At 39.6% G+C, this 20,014-nt stretch overlaps 1 protein-coding gene across 3 annotated transcripts in view; it reads left to right on the forward strand.

Annotated features, from left to right (window-relative positions):
- The first annotated feature begins 12,078 nt into the window (after nt 1-12,078).
- Nucleotides 12,079-20,014, forward strand: part of AMMECR1 (AMMECR nuclear protein 1) — a 110,036-nt gene continuing 102,100 nt past the window's right edge. For all 3 annotated transcript variants that reach the window (XR_009530844.1, XM_060086869.1, XM_060086868.1), the window contains exon 1: nt 12,079-12,571. Coding sequence is in view for 2 of the 3 variants with exons in the window: in XM_060086869.1 (XP_059942852.1) it covers nt 12,099-12,571 (473 nt within the window). In the remaining variant the exon portion in view is untranslated. The remainder of the gene's footprint in view (nt 12,572-20,014) is intronic.

Below are 20,014 nucleotides of genomic sequence, written 5' to 3' on the forward strand. Positions count from 1 at the left end.
AAGACAAATAGGAAGTTCAAATGAGATAGATTTGAATCCAAATATATAAGTAGTTTTATTTAAATACAAATGGACTAAATGCTTGTGTTAAAAGATAGACTAAATTTAAAAAATCCAACCATATGCTGTTTATAATAGTTACATTAAAACATAAAGATACAGAAAGTTTGACAGTAAAAGGATGGAAAAAGACATTTCACACAAATACTAACCAAAAGAAAGCTGGTACTGCTATATTAGTATCAGACAAAATAGACTTTAAGGCAAGAAAGCACTACTAAAGATATAGTGGGTTGTTTTTATAAAAATACAATCTAAGGAGAAGATATAAAAATGTTAAATTTGCATGAACCTAATAATACCCTTAAAATAAACAAAGCAAAAATCAACAAAACTACGAGGAGAAATGGACAAGTCCACAGTCATAACAAGAGCGTTTAACATACCTCTGTCAGTATAGAACAAAAATAATCAATAAGTACATAGAAGATTTTAATAATTAAATTAATACAATTAATAATTAAATTAATACAATTAATTAATTGGATTAAATTAATAGGATTTAATTAAATTAATAGGATTAAAATAATACAAATGACTTCCAGTGATCACAATGCAATTAAGCCAGAAATCAACAAAAAAGTGATAACTACAAAAACCACATACATTTGAAAATTTTAAATCATAATTTTAAATAAACCATGGGTCAAAGAAAAATCATATTGAAAATTGTAAAATATTTTGAACTCAACTAAAATAAAAATACTCCCTATCAAAGCTTGTGGGATGCAACTAAAGCAATACTTAGAGGGAAAGCTATAGCCTGAAATGCTTATATTTCAAAAGAAGTAAAGGCTGAAAATGAAAAACTGGACATCCATTTTAAGGAGCAGAAAAGGAACAACAAAATAAACCCAAAGAAAGTAGACGGAAATAAACATATGATGAAGTTAATCCAGGATTAGAGGTTGGCAGAGAAGATGTTGTTGAAGGTAATAAGTAGGAGGGAATTGAGGAAGCTAGTGAAAGTGTGGGCAGAAAAGGGGGTGAAGTGGAAGTGGTAAAGGAGGGTATGTCAGGAAGATTGGAGAATAGGGATAGGTCTAGAGACATGAGGTCACAAAGACATGAGATCACAAAGCAGTTTAATGGGAGTAAGGGAGTTAGAGGTGAATACACAGGAGTTTTTGATTAGCATGGAATTTAAAGTTAAAGGTTTTATATGTGAAACAGTTCTAAATGAAGAAAATATATGGCATGTGGCTATATAAGCAGGCTGCTGAAATGAGGTAGAGTACTCTTAATTATCTGTTTAGAAGTCTTTCTCTGACTCTACCTTGGTTCGTAAGACCTTATAGGATTGGAAACACCTTACTCATCTCTACATCCCTGTTATGGGGTTTGTCACATAGTAGATGCTCAACAAATGCTTGTCTACCCTAACTAATATAGGCAATATGCTAAGCACTTTACACACATTCTTTTATTTAATCCTTACAATGATTCTATGAGGTACCTACTAATACGCAACTTAAGAGAGAAGGAAAATGAGGTTAAGTAACTTGCTCAAAATTGTACAATGAATGAACGGGTACTGTGCTAAAGGCCTGAGAGTAGATGTTTACTACAGCCCCAGACAAGCTATGCCCAAAGCAATCACTAAGCCCTGCTGTGATTCTGAAGAGCAAAATTTTGCTGAAGCAGTAAAAACATCATGCCATCAAAATTTTCACTGGAACCCCACCACCATCCAAATCCAAGCATTTTATTGCCTGCCTTCCTCCTGTGCTCATCATTTCCATCCAGCTCAGTCCTCCATCTTTCCTGGCTAACCCTATCTTATCCATCTCCATATTTTTGAAACCAGAATAGAATAATAATTGATTCTTTGAGATCTCAGTAGTTGTGCTGTTCAGGATAGAAGTGTTTCAGAATTAATTCATCTGCCCAAAAATTACTTGTAGGTATACTTCACTGAAGACTTTATAATGATGACCAAGAAAGAAATAATTCTTATAATGATAATAAAAACAACTACTTATAATAGCTCTAGAAACTATTCATAATTAAAGGAAAGCCCTCCTTCGACCCAACATTCCTCTCTAGCTATCCCCTCATTTCTCCGCTCTTCTTCAGAGCCAACTGTTTCAACAGAGTTATCTGTATACACACTATCAGCAGTTCCTCACCTCCCTATTCACTTTTCAACCCACTCTAGTCTGGCTTCAGGCTCCTCCACTCCAATGAAACTACTCGTATTATTACAACAAGCAACCTCCATCTTGCCAAATCCAATAGACACTTCTCTATCCTTATCTTACTTGAACTCCCTGCATCATTTGACATAGTTAACCTTTCCCTCCAAGTTAAAACATTTTCTTCTTTGGATATTATGACACGACACTGATGATTCTTTCCCCCTACCTCACTGGATGCTCTTGTTTAGTCTCCTTTGCAGATTTTTCCTAACATTGTGGTACCTCAGGACTCACTCTAGGGTTTTCTTCTCTTTTTTCTTTATACAGTTGACCCTCAGTATCCACAGGGGATTGGTTCCAGAAGCCCCGCACATACCAGAATCCACAGATGCTCAAGTCCCTTATATAAAATGGCATAGGACAATGAATACAGCCAGTCCTCCTTATCAGCAGGTTTCACATCTGCAGATTCAACCAGTTGAGGATCAAAATCTGTGGTTGGTTGAATCTGTGGATGTGAAACCCATGGATACAGAGGGCCGCTGTATTCTTTCTCCATGTTATCTCATCCAGATCATGGCTTCAAATACCATCTACATGCTGATAGCTCTCAAGTTTATTTCAAGACTCTACTCTGATTTCCTAACATGCACACTTGACTATCTACTTGACATCTCCATTTGGATACCTGGCAGATACCTTAAACTTATTACATCAAGAACTCTTGCTATTTCTTCCAAACAGCTCCTGTTCCTATCTTCTCCATCTCAGTATGTCACCACCACTTATTCAGTTACTTAAGGAAGAAATCTAGGCATCATCCTTAATTCCTTCTTTTTCTTTACCTCAACAACATATCTATCAGTAAGTCTTGTTGACTCTAACTCCAAAATTTATGTAGAATATTTCACCTTATTTCATCATAACTGCTACCACCTAGGTCCAGGCCTACCCTGAATTATGGAAGCTTCCTGCCTAGTCTTGCTTCCTCCTCTCTGTTCTCCTCTAGTATCGTTCTTCACATAGTAGTAAAATTGATCTTATTGAACCCTTCAATGGCTTCCCATTTGGCTCTTTGAATAAAAGCCCAAAAACCTTATTATGGCTATATGTGAGCCACTCTTGCTCCTTAATAAGTAAATAGAAGACTTGGACAACACTATATACCAGCTAAACCTAACATACATCCATAGAGCATTCCACCTAATAACAATAGAATACATAATCTTCTCAAGTGCATGTGGAATATTCTCCAGGATAGACTATATGCTAGCCCACAAAACAAGCTTCAAAACATTTAAAATGATTGAAATCATACAAGGTATATTCTCTACCTTCAAAGGAATAAAATTAGAACTAAATAGCAGAGATCTGGGAAATTCACAAATATGTGGAAATTAAATAAAACACTCCTAAATAACTGATGTGTCAAAGAAAAAAAATCACAAGAGAAATTAGAAAATAGTTTGAGATGAACAAAAGCAAAACTACAACACACCAAAGCTTATGGGATGCAGCTAAAGCAGCACTTAGAGGGAAACTGATAGCTGTAAGACCTTTATTTAAAAAGCAGATATATCTCAAATCAATACCCTAACCTCTCACCTAAAGTAACTAGAACAGGGACTTCCCTGGTGGTCCAGTGGTTAAGACTCTGTGTTTACACTGTTGGGGGCACAGGTTCAATCCCTGGAAGGGGAACTGAGATCCCACATGCTGCATGGTGTGGCCAAGAAGAAAAGAAACTCGAACAAAGGGTAAAGTAAATCCAAGGCAAACATAGGGAAGGAAATAGTAAAGATTAGAACAGAGATACATGAAATGGAGAATGGAAAAACATTAGAGGAAATTAATGAAACAAAAATTGGTTTGAAAAGAACAGCAAAATTGACAAGCTTTCAGTTAGACTGTCCAAGAGAGAAAAAAGGGAGAAGACTGAAATTACTAAAATCAGATATGAAAGAGAGGACATTACTATAGACCCTACAGGGAAAATAAAAAGATTAGAGAAGAATACCGTAAACAATTGTATGCCAACCAATTAGATAACTTAGATGAAATGGACAAATTCCTAGAAATGCACAAACTACCAAAACTAATTCAAAAAGACAAAAAAAGTAAAAAAAATTAATTCAAAAAGAAACTGAAAATCTTAATAGGCCTATAACAAGTAACAAGATTGAGTCAGTAATTAAAAAAGAATCTCCCAACAAAGAAAAGCCAGAACCAGATGGCTTCTTCAGTGGCGAGTTTGACCACACTTTTAAAGAATTAATAACAATTCTTTTCAAACTCACCCAAAATATAGAAGAGGAAGAAAACTTCCCAATTCATCCTATTAGGCCAGTATTATCCTGATATAAAAAGGAGACAAAGACATCACATGAAAACTCAGACCAATACTTCTTATAAATATAGATGCAAAAATCCCTACAAAATACAAGCAAATTGATCCAGCAACATATAAAAAAGGATTATACACCATTACCAAATAGGATTCATCCCAGGATTGGAAGGTTGGTTTAATATCCAAAAATCAATCAAGGTAATACACCATATCAACAGCATAAAGGACAAAAAGCACATGATGCTTTCATTAGATGCTTTTCATTAGATACAGGATTTGACAAAATCCAACCTTTCACGATAAAAAAAATTCAACAAACTAGAAATAGGAGGGCACTTCCTCTACATAATAAAGGGCATCTATGAAAAACCCACAGCTAACATCATACTTAATGGTGAAAGACTGAAAGCTTTCCCCCTAAGATCAGGAACAAGACAGGGATGTCTTCTCTTGCCAGTTTTATTCAACATTGTACTGGAGATTTTAGCCAAAGCAATTAGACAAGAAAAAGAAAAGGCATCTAGATTGGAAAGGAAGAAGTAAAAATATATATTTGCAGATGACATGATCTTGTATATAGAAAATACTAAGAAATCCAATAAAAATTATTAGAACTAATAAACAGTTCAGCTGGGTTGTAGGAGACAAGATCAATATATAAAAATCAGTTATGTTTCTATGTAATGTACAATCCCCAAACTGAAATTAATAAAACAATTCCATCCACAATAACTTCAAAAAGAATAAAATACTTAGAAATAAATTTAACAATAGAAGTGCAAAATATACTCTGAAAACTACAAAACATTGTTGAAGGAAATTAAAGTAGACCTTAATAAATGGAGAGAAATCCCATGTTCATGGATTGGAAAACTAAATATTGTTAAGATGTCAATACACCTCAAAGCAATCTACATTCAATGCAACCCCTATCAAAATCCCAACCAGCTTCTTTTTGGAAATTGATAAGATGATCATGAAACTAATATGGAAATGCAAGCATCCCAGAAGAGCCAATATAATCTTGAAAAAGAAGAACATATTTAGAGGATTCACACTTCCCATTTTCAAAACTTGCTACAAAGCTACAGTAATCATGACAGTGTAGTGCTGACCCAAGGGCAGATATATAGTTCAATGGAATAGAACTGAAGGTCCAGAAATAAACCCCTATGTTATTTTTGATTGGTTCTTGACAAGAGTGCCAAGACATTTCAATGGGGAACAAAGAGTGTTTTCAACAAATATTGGCTGGGATGACTGGATATCCATGTGCAAAGGAATTAACTTGGACCCCTTCCTCACACTGTGTACAAAAATTAACTCATAATGGATCAAAGATGAACTGTTAGAGCTAAAACTATGGAACTCTTAAAAGTAAACACAGATGTAAATCTTCATGACCTTGTATTAGGCAATGGTTTCTTAGATATAATATCAAAAGTACAAGCAACAAATAAATTGGACACCATTTAAAAAGTGAAAAGACAACCCACAGAATGGAGGAAAATGTTTGAAAATGATATATCCTGGTATCATGAATATATAAAGAATTCTTATGACCTAATCATAAGAAGACAAATAACTCAGTTTAAAAATGGGCAAAGGATTTGAATAAACATTTCTCCAAAAAGGATATACAAATAGGTGATAAGCACGTTAGTCATTAGAGAAACGCAAATCAAAACTACAATGAAATACTATGTCACATCCATTAGGATGGCTACAATAATACTTCTTTTAAAGATAAAAACAAGTGTTGGGAAGAATGTGGAAAAATTGGAACCCTCATACACCGCAGATGGAATTCGAAAATGGTGCAGCTAGTTTGAAAAAGAGTCTGGCAGTTTCTCAAAAGGTTAAATATGGAGTTACCATATAACCCATTACATACAGCATATAATTCCATCACTAGGTATATACCCAAAAGAAATGAAAACATACATCCACATAAAAACTTGTACATGAATGTTCATTGCAGCATTATTCATAATAACCAAAAAGTGGAAACAACCCAAATGCTGATCAATTGATGAATGGATAAACTGTAGTATAGCCATATAATGGAATATTAGTCTGCCAGGAGAATGAAGAGAGAAGAATGAAGTACTGATAGATGCTACAACATGGAGAAACCTTGAAAACATGATGCTAAGTGAAATAAGGCAGACACAAAAGGGCAAATATTGTATGATTCCATTTACATGAAATGTCCAGAATAGGCAAATCTATAGAAACAAAAAGTAGGTTATTGGTTGCCAGGGACTGGGGTGTGGGGGGCAGGTCGATGGGAGGGAATGGAGGGTGACTGCTAATGGGTATGGAGCTTCTTTTTGGGATTATGAAAGTGTTCCAAAATTATGTTGCTGATTGCACAACTCCATGAATATATGAAAAACTATTGAATTTAAATGGGTGGATTGCGTGCTTTGTGAATTATACATCAAAATGAAAAAAAGAAAGAAAGAATCTGAGGTGTTTGGGGGACTCATAGAGCAGGGTGTAGCATGGGAAATTTCAAGCCCCTTAGAAAAGCCATAAGCCACCATGAAGCATCTGCAGTAGAAATGGCAGCATGGCGGGGGTTAGTTAGAGAGAAGCCTGTCAGGTGGCATGGAAGAAATCCAGAATTCCTTGTGGGGACCTGTGGAGGATGCAGAAGGCAGCTGAGAATTAAGAGGCAGCATAGTTGTCAGGCAGTTGCTGTGGCATGAGTGAACAGCCCTAAAGTCAGGGGCTGGATAGAGGATATGGCTGAAGTTTAGAGGGCTAGCAGACCACTGGGAGCTGAGGTAGGAATCCTGGGCAGTAGTATATAAGGAGAGAGAGAGAGAGATGTGCTTCCTGACCCAGTGTGCATTGTGCATAGTGAGAGAATAAGCCATAAATTATGGACATTTAAAAAGTGAGTAGGGTGAAGCAAAATGAACTAAACTTCAGCTAGGATCCAGCAGAGATTATGGGACTCACTCACTGCCATGAGTGTGTTTGAAGTGTAAATCAAATGCTTGCACAAAAGAGACTTTTAATTCAGAACACAATTTTATATTCTAATTGACAACCTTAATCTGTCCAACCTGTGCCCAACCTGTGCCTGCAGGCAACTGGAATAGGTGCTCCAGAACACGATGAGATTAGTTATAGGAAAACAACTATATGTTCATAATTAAATGTGGAGGTGGGGCACACTTGCGGTATATATATCTTCTCACCCCATTAAATGCATAGAGGATAGTAGATGAAGTCTTTAAAGAAAAGAGAAAAGAGGGAAATAGTCAAGTAAAGATTCTCCAAACTATAGTAGATACCTTCGCGTTTTGGTTGCTCACAACTCCCCTAACTGCCCAAGATAACACTCGCTTTGATCATCTTCTCCCTAAAAAGCTTTCCTTTTCAATCCACGGTTAGCTAGCTTTGTTAATACTTACACATTCAGTATAGATATTCACATACCTAAATCTTATTAAAGAGTTCATATAACTTTGTCTCAAGGAAATAGGTAGCAAAGCAACATTCAATTAGCTTGCATTCCAGTTGACAATAGAAGATATAAATGAAACAACTATTTAGAAAACAGTCAAAAGTAGACCATGGTCCTTCGTCTCATTAATGTGTTCATTAAAAACAGGTTTCAGGAGGGAAGGAGCTGATTTGTAATCAAGAAAACAAAAGCTGATTTATCCATTTGAATTGAAAAGTAGGTAAAGAATTTCAGTATTTATTCACATATTCATTCAAGTATAAAAGGGATCTGATCACCACCTCCGCCACCAGAACCATGTGTCATATGTGTACAAGGTTAGATCAAAGTGGTAGCTAATAATATTACATTCTGCAGTTGTTCAAGGATGACAGTTGAGAAAGTTTGATGACAGAGGATAAAAATAACACTTGTTTGGGCATAAATGGAAGTTTTTTTCGTTGAACTATGTGAATGCTCCTCTTCTCACCCACACTGCCAGAAACCTAAGAAAATAATTTTGCAACATAAAAGTGTTCACTACTCATCGAATTACAATTATTCTTTTTCTGAAATGAAAAATAACTATATTGTAAGCATGAGAATAAATTGAGGTAATGGAAAAATAATCAGGATCTATTGGGTTTAATTCAATTCCCAGTTTTACCACATAGTAAATAATGTGTGTTAGCTTTTCACAGTTGTATAACAAAACATTTGACAAGAGTTACTTAACGGCAATTTAGAGGCAGATGCAGAAGCAGAAATGCTTACAGTTTGAATGTGCTTTGTCGACAAAGAGACTATGGCCTATTTACTTTTTTTTATTTAAAAGAAAGGTGGAATCTTTAGCTCCCAGCTTGACAGTCAGTTACAAAAAGCAGAAGGCACCTTAACGTTTCCTCTGGAGGATATTATCACTCCAGTATCAGCAGCGGGTAGAAACACATTTGCTTTATCATACTTTGACCTTTACACTTCAAGTCAAGAGAATCCTGAGCAAGGTCAGTTTCCCCATCCAGTGTGCACTTTGCTGAGATGTAAAAAAAAGTTTTTTTTTCCCCACAGAATTTGATCTTTGGATTTTATTTATGTTTGAATGAAATATGTTTATTTCTATGGTGGTGACTTTGCAAGAAAACAAGACCAGGAGAGGTATTTCCTTAAAGGCTAAAAGGAGGCATTACTACCACCACCACTGCTTGCCAAGGGATTTGCAAAGCATCTTGAGGCTGAAGGTTAGTATGGGAGATGAGCCAGGCTCAGAAGAAGTTAGCACAGAGAAAAAAGTTAGAGTGTTTTTCCCCCTTTTAGCCAGCCAATTCAACAAAGTACTTCAGATAGTAGTGCTTAGTGGTCAAATAATGATGTCTTTTCTGCAATGATCATGTTTGGGTTTGTCTATTTCCTTTATGCTTGTGAGGTTTGTAATTGGAATTTTAAATCCTTCGGGGAAAAGCTATTTTTGTAATTCAACTGGGATGTCCTTGTCTTAGGGTTTCCCATTGCTTCAGTCCCCTAGCCTGGTACTATAGCCATGATAGTGTTTTGTCTTTTAGATGAAATGCAGAACTAAGGACATGACTACTTGTGCTTATTAAAGATTCCTTGCTATTTTCACAAGAGTAGGGGCGTTAGACTCTTGTCTACTGGCCAAATTCTAAATCGGGAGATTACATTCTGCTTTCCTGAATTCCCCTAGCAGAAGCAGCCATCCATGGTATCCTACTTTGCTTCCTGTGCTAAACTGTTGTGTGATGTCATTAAATGGCACTGCTTTTCTACTCTAGAAGTGACCACTTCTTAGTGGAGTGGTGAATAAATTGGTACCTATTGTCTGATATTGTATTTGACCTAGTTTCAAACAAATTAAAAGGTAGGCTCTGACAGTTAAGGATAAAGTACAAAACAAAACAAAACACCCTAACAGTGTACTGGTTGTTGTGGAGCATTTTAAAAACACCAATATGCCTTCTCTTCTGCAACACAGACAAACAAATTAATGCATTTTTCAAAACTACACTAGTGGTTGACAATAAGTTGTTATTTTGCCTCAAACAGGACGACAGTTCTAACAGGGATGATGAGGTTTGAGAGGATGTGATCACATATCATAAACTAGTTAAACCATCTCTTTTGTCTTCGGGTTGTAGCTAACCATCCTAGACAATTGATCTGTCTATTTCATAAAATCTCTCTTTAAGGAGAGTCTTCATCTTTCCTTGGTAACATATTTCAGCGTTTCTCAATCTTTCCATAAAAACTAAGTTCTTATTTTTATTTAACCTCTGTTCCACCTGCTGTAGCTTAATGCCACCATCTTTTATCCACCTCTAGCTTTCTATCATACACTGGTATTGAGAGGCAGTGTAGCACAATGGCATGGTTTTTGGAGTCAGACATGCCTGCGTTCAAATCCTGACTCCATCACTTTCTAGGTGTGTCATGTTGGGCAAGTTACTACTGAGGTTCAATTTCCTCATCTGTAAATGAGCAACTTCAGAGGGTTACTGTGAGGATCAAATGACATAACATATTATTTGAAGGGTTATGGGGTAAGGTGAGCCATGGTACTAAGAACCCAAAAAGTGCTCAATGAATAGTAGCTATTTATCTGAGTAGGTACACAGATCTGACTTAATTCATAAACTCTTTGAGAGTGGGAAGTGTACTTCCTGGATTTTAACATAAGTCCAGTGTCATGCACGTACTATGGCACAGAGGCTCAATATTTGTTGAATGAATAAACTTATTTTTCCCCCAAGTGGAATGAACAGCCCTCACCTATTTGCAAGATCCCACATATTTTAGCTCAAAGGTGACAAATCTGATCAATCCTCTGATGTCTCCAAGTATGCAGATAGATACCTCACTTTGTCTAGATGTTTTGGCATGGTGTGGACACGATGCGAAAAAACTTACACTTTCTGTTTCTATCAGGCTCATTTCTATGAATTTTTACATTTGATGATTGTCTCGGGTGCCCAGAATGGGACTGACTCAATCGTCTACCTCATCCATCCAAGCATTCTTTGAGAAATTTTAAAAATGAATACTAACGACTATCTAATTGTATGCCTAAACAAAATCTTTCAACTTGTGACTAAGTATACTACCTGCCCTATTTACCTGTAAGATCTATGCTGACTACAGATATATTTCTAATTTGCTTTGTTCCCAAGCCAGCCCCTTCTCCCAATTACCCACCGCCGCAAGTTCCAGAGCACATTTAACATCTGTGAACCAGTGAGGTGTTGGTTAGGACTTTATTTTTTGCTTTTAAACGTCTTCACGGGGCTAGGAGGGGAAGTTGAGGAACAAACAGAGGATATATAGATTCAATCGGGCTTCAATATTTGTTGATAAGGAATGGAAAGAGTATTGCTCTTTTACCATAATCTTGGAAAACTTCTGGTGCGTGCTCAGATTGAGCCACTGCAGTGTGGCCATTTCCCCGACTGATTTGTACAGACTTTAGAGGGGCGATCTCAGGTGTGGAGCTCTGAGCACCTGCTTGCTCACACTCTGGCAGTTCAGAACCCAGCGTATTTGAGGCCAGTGGCTCAGGTTCCACGTAACTCAGCTCAAGTGTCACTAACACTATGTGCAGCGCCCGTCATCGAGCTGGGCTTTGAGACTTGGACACTTACTTCGGACTTTCTTCTTTCTCCCCCCTCCCCTCCCACTAGTTTCCCTTTCCCTCCTCCGACCCGGGGCGTGCCCACCTCTTCCCTTTGCTCCCACTCTCCGCTTTCTTCTTCTTTCCTTCTCCTTCCTTCCTACTGGGCTTCGCGTCTTTCATCCTCTGAGAGCCGCGGGGCGGGAGGCTGAGGCTCGGCTCGGAGGAGGAGGCGCGAGGCCGGCGGGACAGGCGTGAGGTGCCGAGCCGCGAAATCGCGGGGCGCGCGCCGGGGCGGGGGCGCGCGAGGGCTGGCCGCGTGGCCGGGCGTCCGGGTCAGGTAGTGGCGCGCGCGCGCGTGGCCCGCGAGCCCCAGGCGCGCCCCCGGCGGCCGGGGCCGCAGCGTGCTCGCCCCCGCCGCCAGCTCGCCTCACTTATGGGTCGGAAGCGCTGCGTGGGGGAGACTGTTCCAAGATGGCGGCGGGTTGCTGCGGGGTGAAGAAGCAGAAACTGTCCAGTTCGCCCCCCTCTGGCTCGGGTGGCGGTGGTGGCGCCTCCTCCTCCTCCCACTGCAGCGGAGAGAGCCAGTGCCGAGCTGGGGAGCTGGGACTAGGAGGCGCCGGTACGCGGCTCAACGGTCTAGGAGGTCTAGCCGGAGGAGGTAGCGGCAGCGGCTGTACCCTCTCTCCCCCCCAGGGCTGCGGCGGCGGCGGCGGGGGAATCTCCCTGTCACCCCCTCCGAGCTGCGGAGTGGGCACCCTACTTTCTCCCCCGGCCGCCGCCACCTCACCCTCGCCCTCCTTGCCGTCCGCCGCCTCGTCCTCATCGCCCGGCTCCCGGAAGATGGTGGTGTCAGCGGAGATGTGCTGCTTTTGCTTCGATGTGCTCTACTGTCACCTGTACGGATACCAGCAGCCCCGGACCCCCCGGTTCACCAACGAGCCCTAGTGAGTACCGTGCCCACCGCCGCCCTCTCCCTTGCGCTCGGGATGAGGCTCAGAGTTGAGGCAAAGTACGAGTCAGCCTCCCCGCCGGCCGCTGCCCCTGCCCCTCTCGCTGCCCCGGGTCCCCGGAGCCGCTCGCTCCGAGTAAGGGCACCCCGCGCTTTCTGCCCTCGGAGGCAAGCGCCTCACACTTGGAGCGGGGTGCTGCTGCGAGAGATGGCGCGCTGGTTCCCAGAGGTGTTCACTTTCTCTTTGAGATAACTTCGAGGAGTTTTGACCCTCTCCTCTCCTTCGCCACCCTGCGTCTCATTCGCCCGGGTTTGGGAGCTCTGGTTCCCTCACGATGTTGACTTCTCCTGGCTTGGGTTTCCTTGACCCCCTGTGAAAGCCCCGCCGGTATTCCCGCCCCGCGTACCTTGCACATGGAGAGTTACTCTTCCATTGCAGCGTGAAAAATAGCAACTATCCAACTTCTGTTCTGCTAGTGATGGAACTTAGCTCCGGAGCCAATGAAGTTTACCCATCTTTTTCTTTCGGGTTTCCTCGTGTCCTGAGGAGGGAGGAGGTTTTTTCAAAACACATTTTCCCTTAGTACCTATTTTTATCCGAACATACCCATTAAAATGTGTTTCTAGTGAAGCGCACCGCCGGCTCTCTCACATTTAAAGAGTGAGACTTTTTTTTTTTTTTTTTCATTCCACCGTCTGGGTAAGAGCTCATTCAAAGAGAGCTGTCCCCATAGAGCCACTGTCAGTTTGTACATTAAGCGTACATTCGCTTTTGTGTCGATTTCACTTTTAAGAAACCCATGTTAGGCTCGACAATTCGAGAACTAGTTGAACAGTAAGTGTGTAGGAATGTTTACGGTTTCCTTCGGTTTTGTACTTTTAGTTATTTTACCCTTCAAGTGTGTGGTTGAAATTATTTAAAATAACACTGTTACAGCTAAAAGCCAGGTTAATTCTAGTCCCTGTCCACTTGGATGTGTGGGAGATGGGGCATATGTTGTTTTTTTAATGTGTAAACTGAGTATAAACTGACTTTTTGAGTTAAATGCTAGACAGAATGTAAAGCCCAAGGAAGGACAGAATGACAAAGAGGGTGATTGTTTTTATTATGAGTACTTAGCATCAAGAAAAATAATAGAGAAAAATTTCAGTGAAACTTATACTGAAAAGCAGCAACCCTTTTTCTAGCTAAGACAAGTGCCCCTTGTCCCCATATCATAAATACCTGAATTGATGTTCTTTTTAAACTGCTTCTTTTCATTTTGTGAGATTAGGGGATTAGACCGCGACTGGATACGTAGAAACACTTCTGCCTAGACTAAAAATATTCAATTAATATGTAAAGTGGAAATTACAATAAAGTGTCCTGGAAATTATAAATTTGCTTCGTTTGTTTTCTTTGGCTTTGATGCTTGAAATGTATTTAATTTTGTATTTTTGCCACTCTTCTGTGGTCTGTGCTTTTTCTTTCAGACTTGGTTCCTCTTTGGGGATTGGTTCATAAGAAATGCATGAAAGAGCATAGAGACTAATACTTTGTCAAATAAATTAAATATCTTGATAAATTTCATAGTTTTAATTCTAGAAGCTTAAATCCTAAACCCACACCTGTACTTAGCCAATTTAGTTTTTGGTTAAGAAGTAGAATTCATTTTGAAAAAGACTGCCATGTTAAAAAAATCTATGAAATATTTATTAGGTTGAGTCACTTATTTGTGACTTTTCTGCCTTCTCTTGGATGTCTATGATGTATTAAAGCCAGTCCGGGGATGATACATAGGTTGGCTCAGCAAAGTCATGGGACTGCAAAAATTCACTCCTGTTTAGTTATATGAGTTTGGCAAAGGCTGTTTTACTATTCACGCACGCTCCATTGCTCCAAAGCATATGCGAACACACTTTCAGGAGGTGCTATTTTCACACATTTTAGAGTGAGTTTGGGTTAACTGAATGACTGTAACAAGAATTTTAAAAGGAAAGTGAGCTTGACCAGCTCATACAGAAAATGCTTTTGAAAATGTCATTTAACAGTGGCTACTTTGCACACGTATTTAGGTATTGATTCTCCTCTAATAGTCCACCCACTGGATTTCTTTTTCATGGAATTAAACAGAAAAAATAAGGCACCCTTTTGACCACTGTGGATATGTTGAAATGATGCTGGAAGAATAATAACTATTATTTAGCAGGCCTTGGCTGTGTCATGTATTCTACCAAACAATGAATTTAGAAGAGCCACTGAACATGACCAAGGGGAGAATGAAAGTTCACTTAAGTGGAAAGAGGACTGCATCTTATTTTCATTTATCTTAAAGTTATTTTTGAGGTGGACGGTGGAAAAACTCAGGAAAGTTTCTTAAAAGCAGTGTTTGATTATGGAAGTGAAATAACTATAATCACTTGACAGTGCCTTAGTAACCAGAACCCATTTTCTTTCTGTTTTACATATTTAATAGCATTGTGTACTTATTAGTGTGGCTTGGTGCTGGGGGCCATAAGACAGAAATAGGCACATTGCTTTTCTTTTTTTCCCCCTCAGAGTTATTAGGATCATGGTGTCAAGAGCAGTGCTGTTTCAGGTCCTGACTCTGTCCACCAGAAGACGTGCTTTCGACAGTGGCACATTCTCGTGTGGGAAAGCACACCATTTTTATCCCTTCCCAGGACCTTTCTGTCAAAATGTCTGTCACTGGTGAAATCTGCCTTTATAGGCTTAGAAGTTCTAGCTTCATTAGTGACCCTTCCACTCTGGAAGGTTATTAGAGATTTCCAGTGATCTATCTGTTTCAGGTTTGGCGGGGAGGATGTCACTATAGGAAAAGGCTGTGTGGATACAAATTCTTCACTGTTGCTGCTGTTTCTTGGAGTACCTACCTCGTTGTGAAGAGGTAGCAGTAGCTGGAACTTGGGAGGACAGTGGAAATCTGTTTAATGGAAGACAGGTAACATTTGTGTTCAAAGTGAGGAATGAATTACTGAATCCTTGGTCTCAGTTGCACAGCCACATTTGCCCACAGAACTAAGATTCAAGACATGATTTTAAAAAATGACTTTAGGTGCATTTTACTTTTCAAAGTCAGAGCTCTTAGATTTATATTGAATAGATGGGAACACAGCCACGTTATAGGAAACCATTTGCTACCATAAAGGGATCCACTGTGCCAGGTGTCGAGCCAGTTAGACTCCAGAACCGTCGCTCTCAACCTGCACATTCGAATCACTGAAGAATTATTAAAAATATGGACGCCAGGGTCCCAACCCCAGAGATTCTGATTTAATTGGTCTTGGATGGGGCCTGGGCGTCAGGATTATTAAAAGCTCTCCCGGTGATTTTAACATGCAGCTGAGGAGGAGAACCAGTGGTTGTATTCGACTAGGCCTTTCTCCTGAGATTCTGATTAATTTGGTCTGGGGTGGTTCCTAGGTACTCGGATTTTATGAGCACCCTGGGTGATTTTTGGTAAACAGCTAGTTTGGGAAACACTTGCAGTGTGGTCTGCAGAAGACATCACATGGGAACTTGTTTGAAATGTAGGTTCACAGCCCCCACCTCAGACCTGCTGAATTTGAATCTGCAGTTTAACAAGCTCCCTAGGTGATTCTTATGCACATTAAAGTTTGCGGAGGAGTGGTTCTCGAACTTTAGGGTACATCATAAGCTCCTGTAGTGCTTGTTAAAACACAAATTGCTGGGCCCCATTCCCAGAGTTTCTGATTCAGTCGGTCTGGGGTGGGGCTGTAAATTTGCATTTCTAACAAGCTCCCTGGTGATGCTGCTGCTACAGTTCCCAGGACCACAAGTTGAGACCCACTGGGTTAGAGAGTGGTAAAGACCTGAATAAAGTAGTTGAGCAACTGTAAGGGAAGGGCAGTTTTCACTGTCAGTTTCCAATATAAAACTTCCTGCTTCCGTGTTAGTATATTTTATCGTGGTCTTTCTAACTTAGCACCAGGGAGATTGAAGGCTGCCAAGATCATCATAAGAGTCTGAGGTTCTTGGTTTGGTTTCAGTCCGAGGTGGGGTTGGCAGGGAGGAAACCCTCACCTGGAAACCTGTGGTACAATTTTAGGTCTTTTTTCAGAAATTGTTAAATGTGGGGGGCACATTTTAGGAATTAAAAGCAGCTCAAGTATATCTTTAAGTGAGTTGTATTGATTTTAGTAAGTCAAGTCCCCCTCTGTTCCCATAAAAAATGCTTTGATGATTAGTTCGCTTAAATAACATGTGATGAGATTTTGAAAGCTTTTACTTATACTTATGCCTGCTAGATTGCATTTTAAGAATTTCCCTCATTAACAAAGAAATATAAAAGGATCCTGCTAAGGGACTGGGATTGTTCAGTCTTTATATCTTTAATGCTGTGTTGCATGTCACATCCCATGAACATTTAATTTTAATCTTCTTACCACCTTTGAAGTTAATGCAGTACTACATTCTGTATAGACCATAGCACATAAAATATGTTTTACTATTAAACATCAATAAGTGTGGTTTTTCCACTGCAGTGAGCAAAATGTACTTTTAAAAAATCCACTCCTGGACATGCAGATTTTGAGAGACTGTGATCAGGTGTTTGAACAATTACCTTTTTCTTGTCGCAGTAGTCAAATTACTGTTTTTCTGTGTGCTTGGGAGGAATTGGGTTGCTCTAGGGAGGTGAGAGGTAGGCACTTTGTTTCACCAGAACAGTAACAATCCTATCGCATGTTAGTAAAAAAGATGATTTGATAATGCAGCTCAGGTCAAAGTGATATTAAATCAGCATTTTAAACACAAACTATTATATTTCTATTATGTCTTTTTTGGATGAAGACTGACCAGAATGGCCAGAAGGTGTATGTGTTTCTTGCAGATGATGCTACTAAGCCATTACAGATTTCCTTCTCCATGCTAGCGTAATGGTCATAATGTATACTTCTTCTTTTTTTAAAAAAATTGTCTGAAAAATTGTTGAGCATTTTTGGATGTATTATATGGGTTGTTTTTCAACAGTGTTGATTTCCATTGGAAGACAATCCGGCGTCCTATCTTACTGATAGAAAAGAAAGCAGGCATGCCCCCAGTTGTCATTTATGCTGAAAAAACCATCAGTGACTGAAATGGTAGGATGTAGAAATATAAATTACAAAATTATTTTATATCCATGCGTAAAGGTGTACGTAGGGCAAGGTATATTTAGTTACAAAGGAAAACTCGTTGCTTATTTTACCTTCTCCCCCATGTGGCCAAAGGGAGTGATAATCTAGCTCATGATTTTTCTTGCTTATGTATTGTGTTTGTGCTGTGTTCAGGTCCCAGTTAGTGGGTAGCAACCAAGAAGGAACTTCTGCTGGGATCTCTCAGTCCAGTGGGAAGAAGGACCACTACTGAGAAAAAGAAAAATGCTCTGTTAGCCCATGCATAAGTTGCTTTTTTCTAGTATGTGTTTCTCAGAAACATACTAACATTCACATTGTTGTCTTTAAAAGACCGTACACTTTTTGCAATTGTATTTGCGTTAAAACACTATACCCTATTACGGCAATTTATTATAATTTTGAAGTCAGTTGTGCTTCTCATTAACAGACCATCTTTTTGAGAATGTATATGTGTGAAACACTAAAACTTGTGCAATGAGATTAGTCAAAGTTCCCTATTTCAATAGGCGTTTTTCTGTTCTCTCCATGTCACACATACTTGCCTGTTTTAAAGCAGCACAATGACCAGGGCTTTTGCATTTAAATTTTCTTAAATAGTCTTTTTTTCCCCCAACTTGTGTAATAATGTCTCTTTTTGATACTGTTCTGAATCAATTAAGCTAAGTGAGTGAGGACCAGCAGTAAAACCCAGGGGCTGCCAAGAATGGACCTTCAGTGTGTAAGCTGTCTTTCCACAATCAGTAATTGGGCAGTCGCTCACAGGACACTGGAAACAGTGTGGGAAGCCAGTGGTTGTGTAGGTGGGAAGAGTAGATTCCCAACAGTAAACTTATTTAGAGTTGAGCTTCTGTAGTTAGTGTTGCTAAGAGCAAAAATGAGCCACAAGCTTATGTAGTAGAAAGAAAAGCGCCCATAGGAAAAAGTATGGGGCAGTAATATAGCTGGTTGGGCGGGGCGTATTTTATGTTTGGTCCAACTGTAAGTGGCATCTTTTCTATCAAGTGTGGGTGTATTTTCTACAGCTTTTAATGTATCATACTTTCAAACTTGCTCAACCTTAAAAAATGTTAGTGTTGGGTAGCTGAGTGGAAATTATATGTCACTGGGGAAAGAACCCGTTTTTTTGTTTGTTTGTTTGTTTTAGCATATACATTATGCTGAGTTCCGTGGATGGAAACTAGAGAAATAGAAGAACTAGTTCTATCCTCACAGAACTCACAGTCTTGTTCAAGATATGATACAGATATCAGAGTTTCTTAAAATGCTTACAGAGCAATGTGTACATGATTACAGGTGAATTAGATACATGAAAAATGTTGTACCTAAGGATGGTAATGACGTGGGGTAAAGGAGTGGTCAGGAAGAATGCTTTTGGGAGAGGACAACTTTTGAGCCAACGTTTTAAATGGCAGAAGTACAGAGACTATTGGTAAGAGTGGGTATGACCAGTAGATCTGGAAGTCTTACTTGGTTGTTCTCAAACCAGTTGCTGTCACCACCACACCCCTTGCCAGAGCACTTGGGGATTCCCAGCAGCTGTCTTCAGTCAGCAACTTGCACACTCAGCATTCGCCATACCAATCCCCTTTCTCTGGTCTCTAAGATCATAAAACTTCAAGGAAATGGAAAGTAGCCTTTTGTCCTGGGAACCCTCTGGGAATGCTGGATAAGAAATATTGGATCTGATTATAGTTTCCCATGTTAGGAAGGGAACAGAATTTGCAAACAAGTCCTCTAGAATGTAGGATGAATTGGAAGGAGAAGAGTCTCAAGGTAGGGGAGCCCAGCGAGGCTTAAGGTGATGAGGACAGGAGGAAAACTGGCGTTGCAGAAGTAGGGAATGCGCCCCAGGGATAGAGTTTGTGAATAAAGGAATGTGGAAAAATCAAGAAGTGGAAGAAGTTGTCAGTGTATGCAGAGACTCGCACTCTAGGACCAGGTTTTGTGTAGGAGTGGAAGGATTGCAGCTCACCTGTTTTTTGGTTTCCATCATTGCCTCTTCTTCTCTTGGCTCTGTGCCTAGCTATTCTTGTGCTCAGGAAAAGTTTGTTCAACAGCTCTGTTGGAATGGCGATGAAATTTGATCCCAAGTGAAAGAACCTACCCCGCCCACCTTTCACCTATTCCCAACTGTTACCTAATTTGAGAGAAAGGAGAAGACATGTTGGTTTGATCGAATTTGGATCACGTATAAAGATAGCTGAGAGAGCTCTTGGATGAGGATCTGAAATCAGGTGATTGCATGTGAGTAAAGAGGCATTGCAGAAAAAAAAATCTACGAAATTCCCATTGCTGGGGC

The sequence above is a fragment of the Mesoplodon densirostris genome, chromosome X (genome assembly GCF_025265405.1).
Source record: "Mesoplodon densirostris isolate mMesDen1 chromosome X, mMesDen1 primary haplotype, whole genome shotgun sequence".
In the NCBI taxonomy this organism is placed as follows: Eukaryota; Metazoa; Chordata; class Mammalia; order Artiodactyla; family Ziphiidae; genus Mesoplodon; species Mesoplodon densirostris.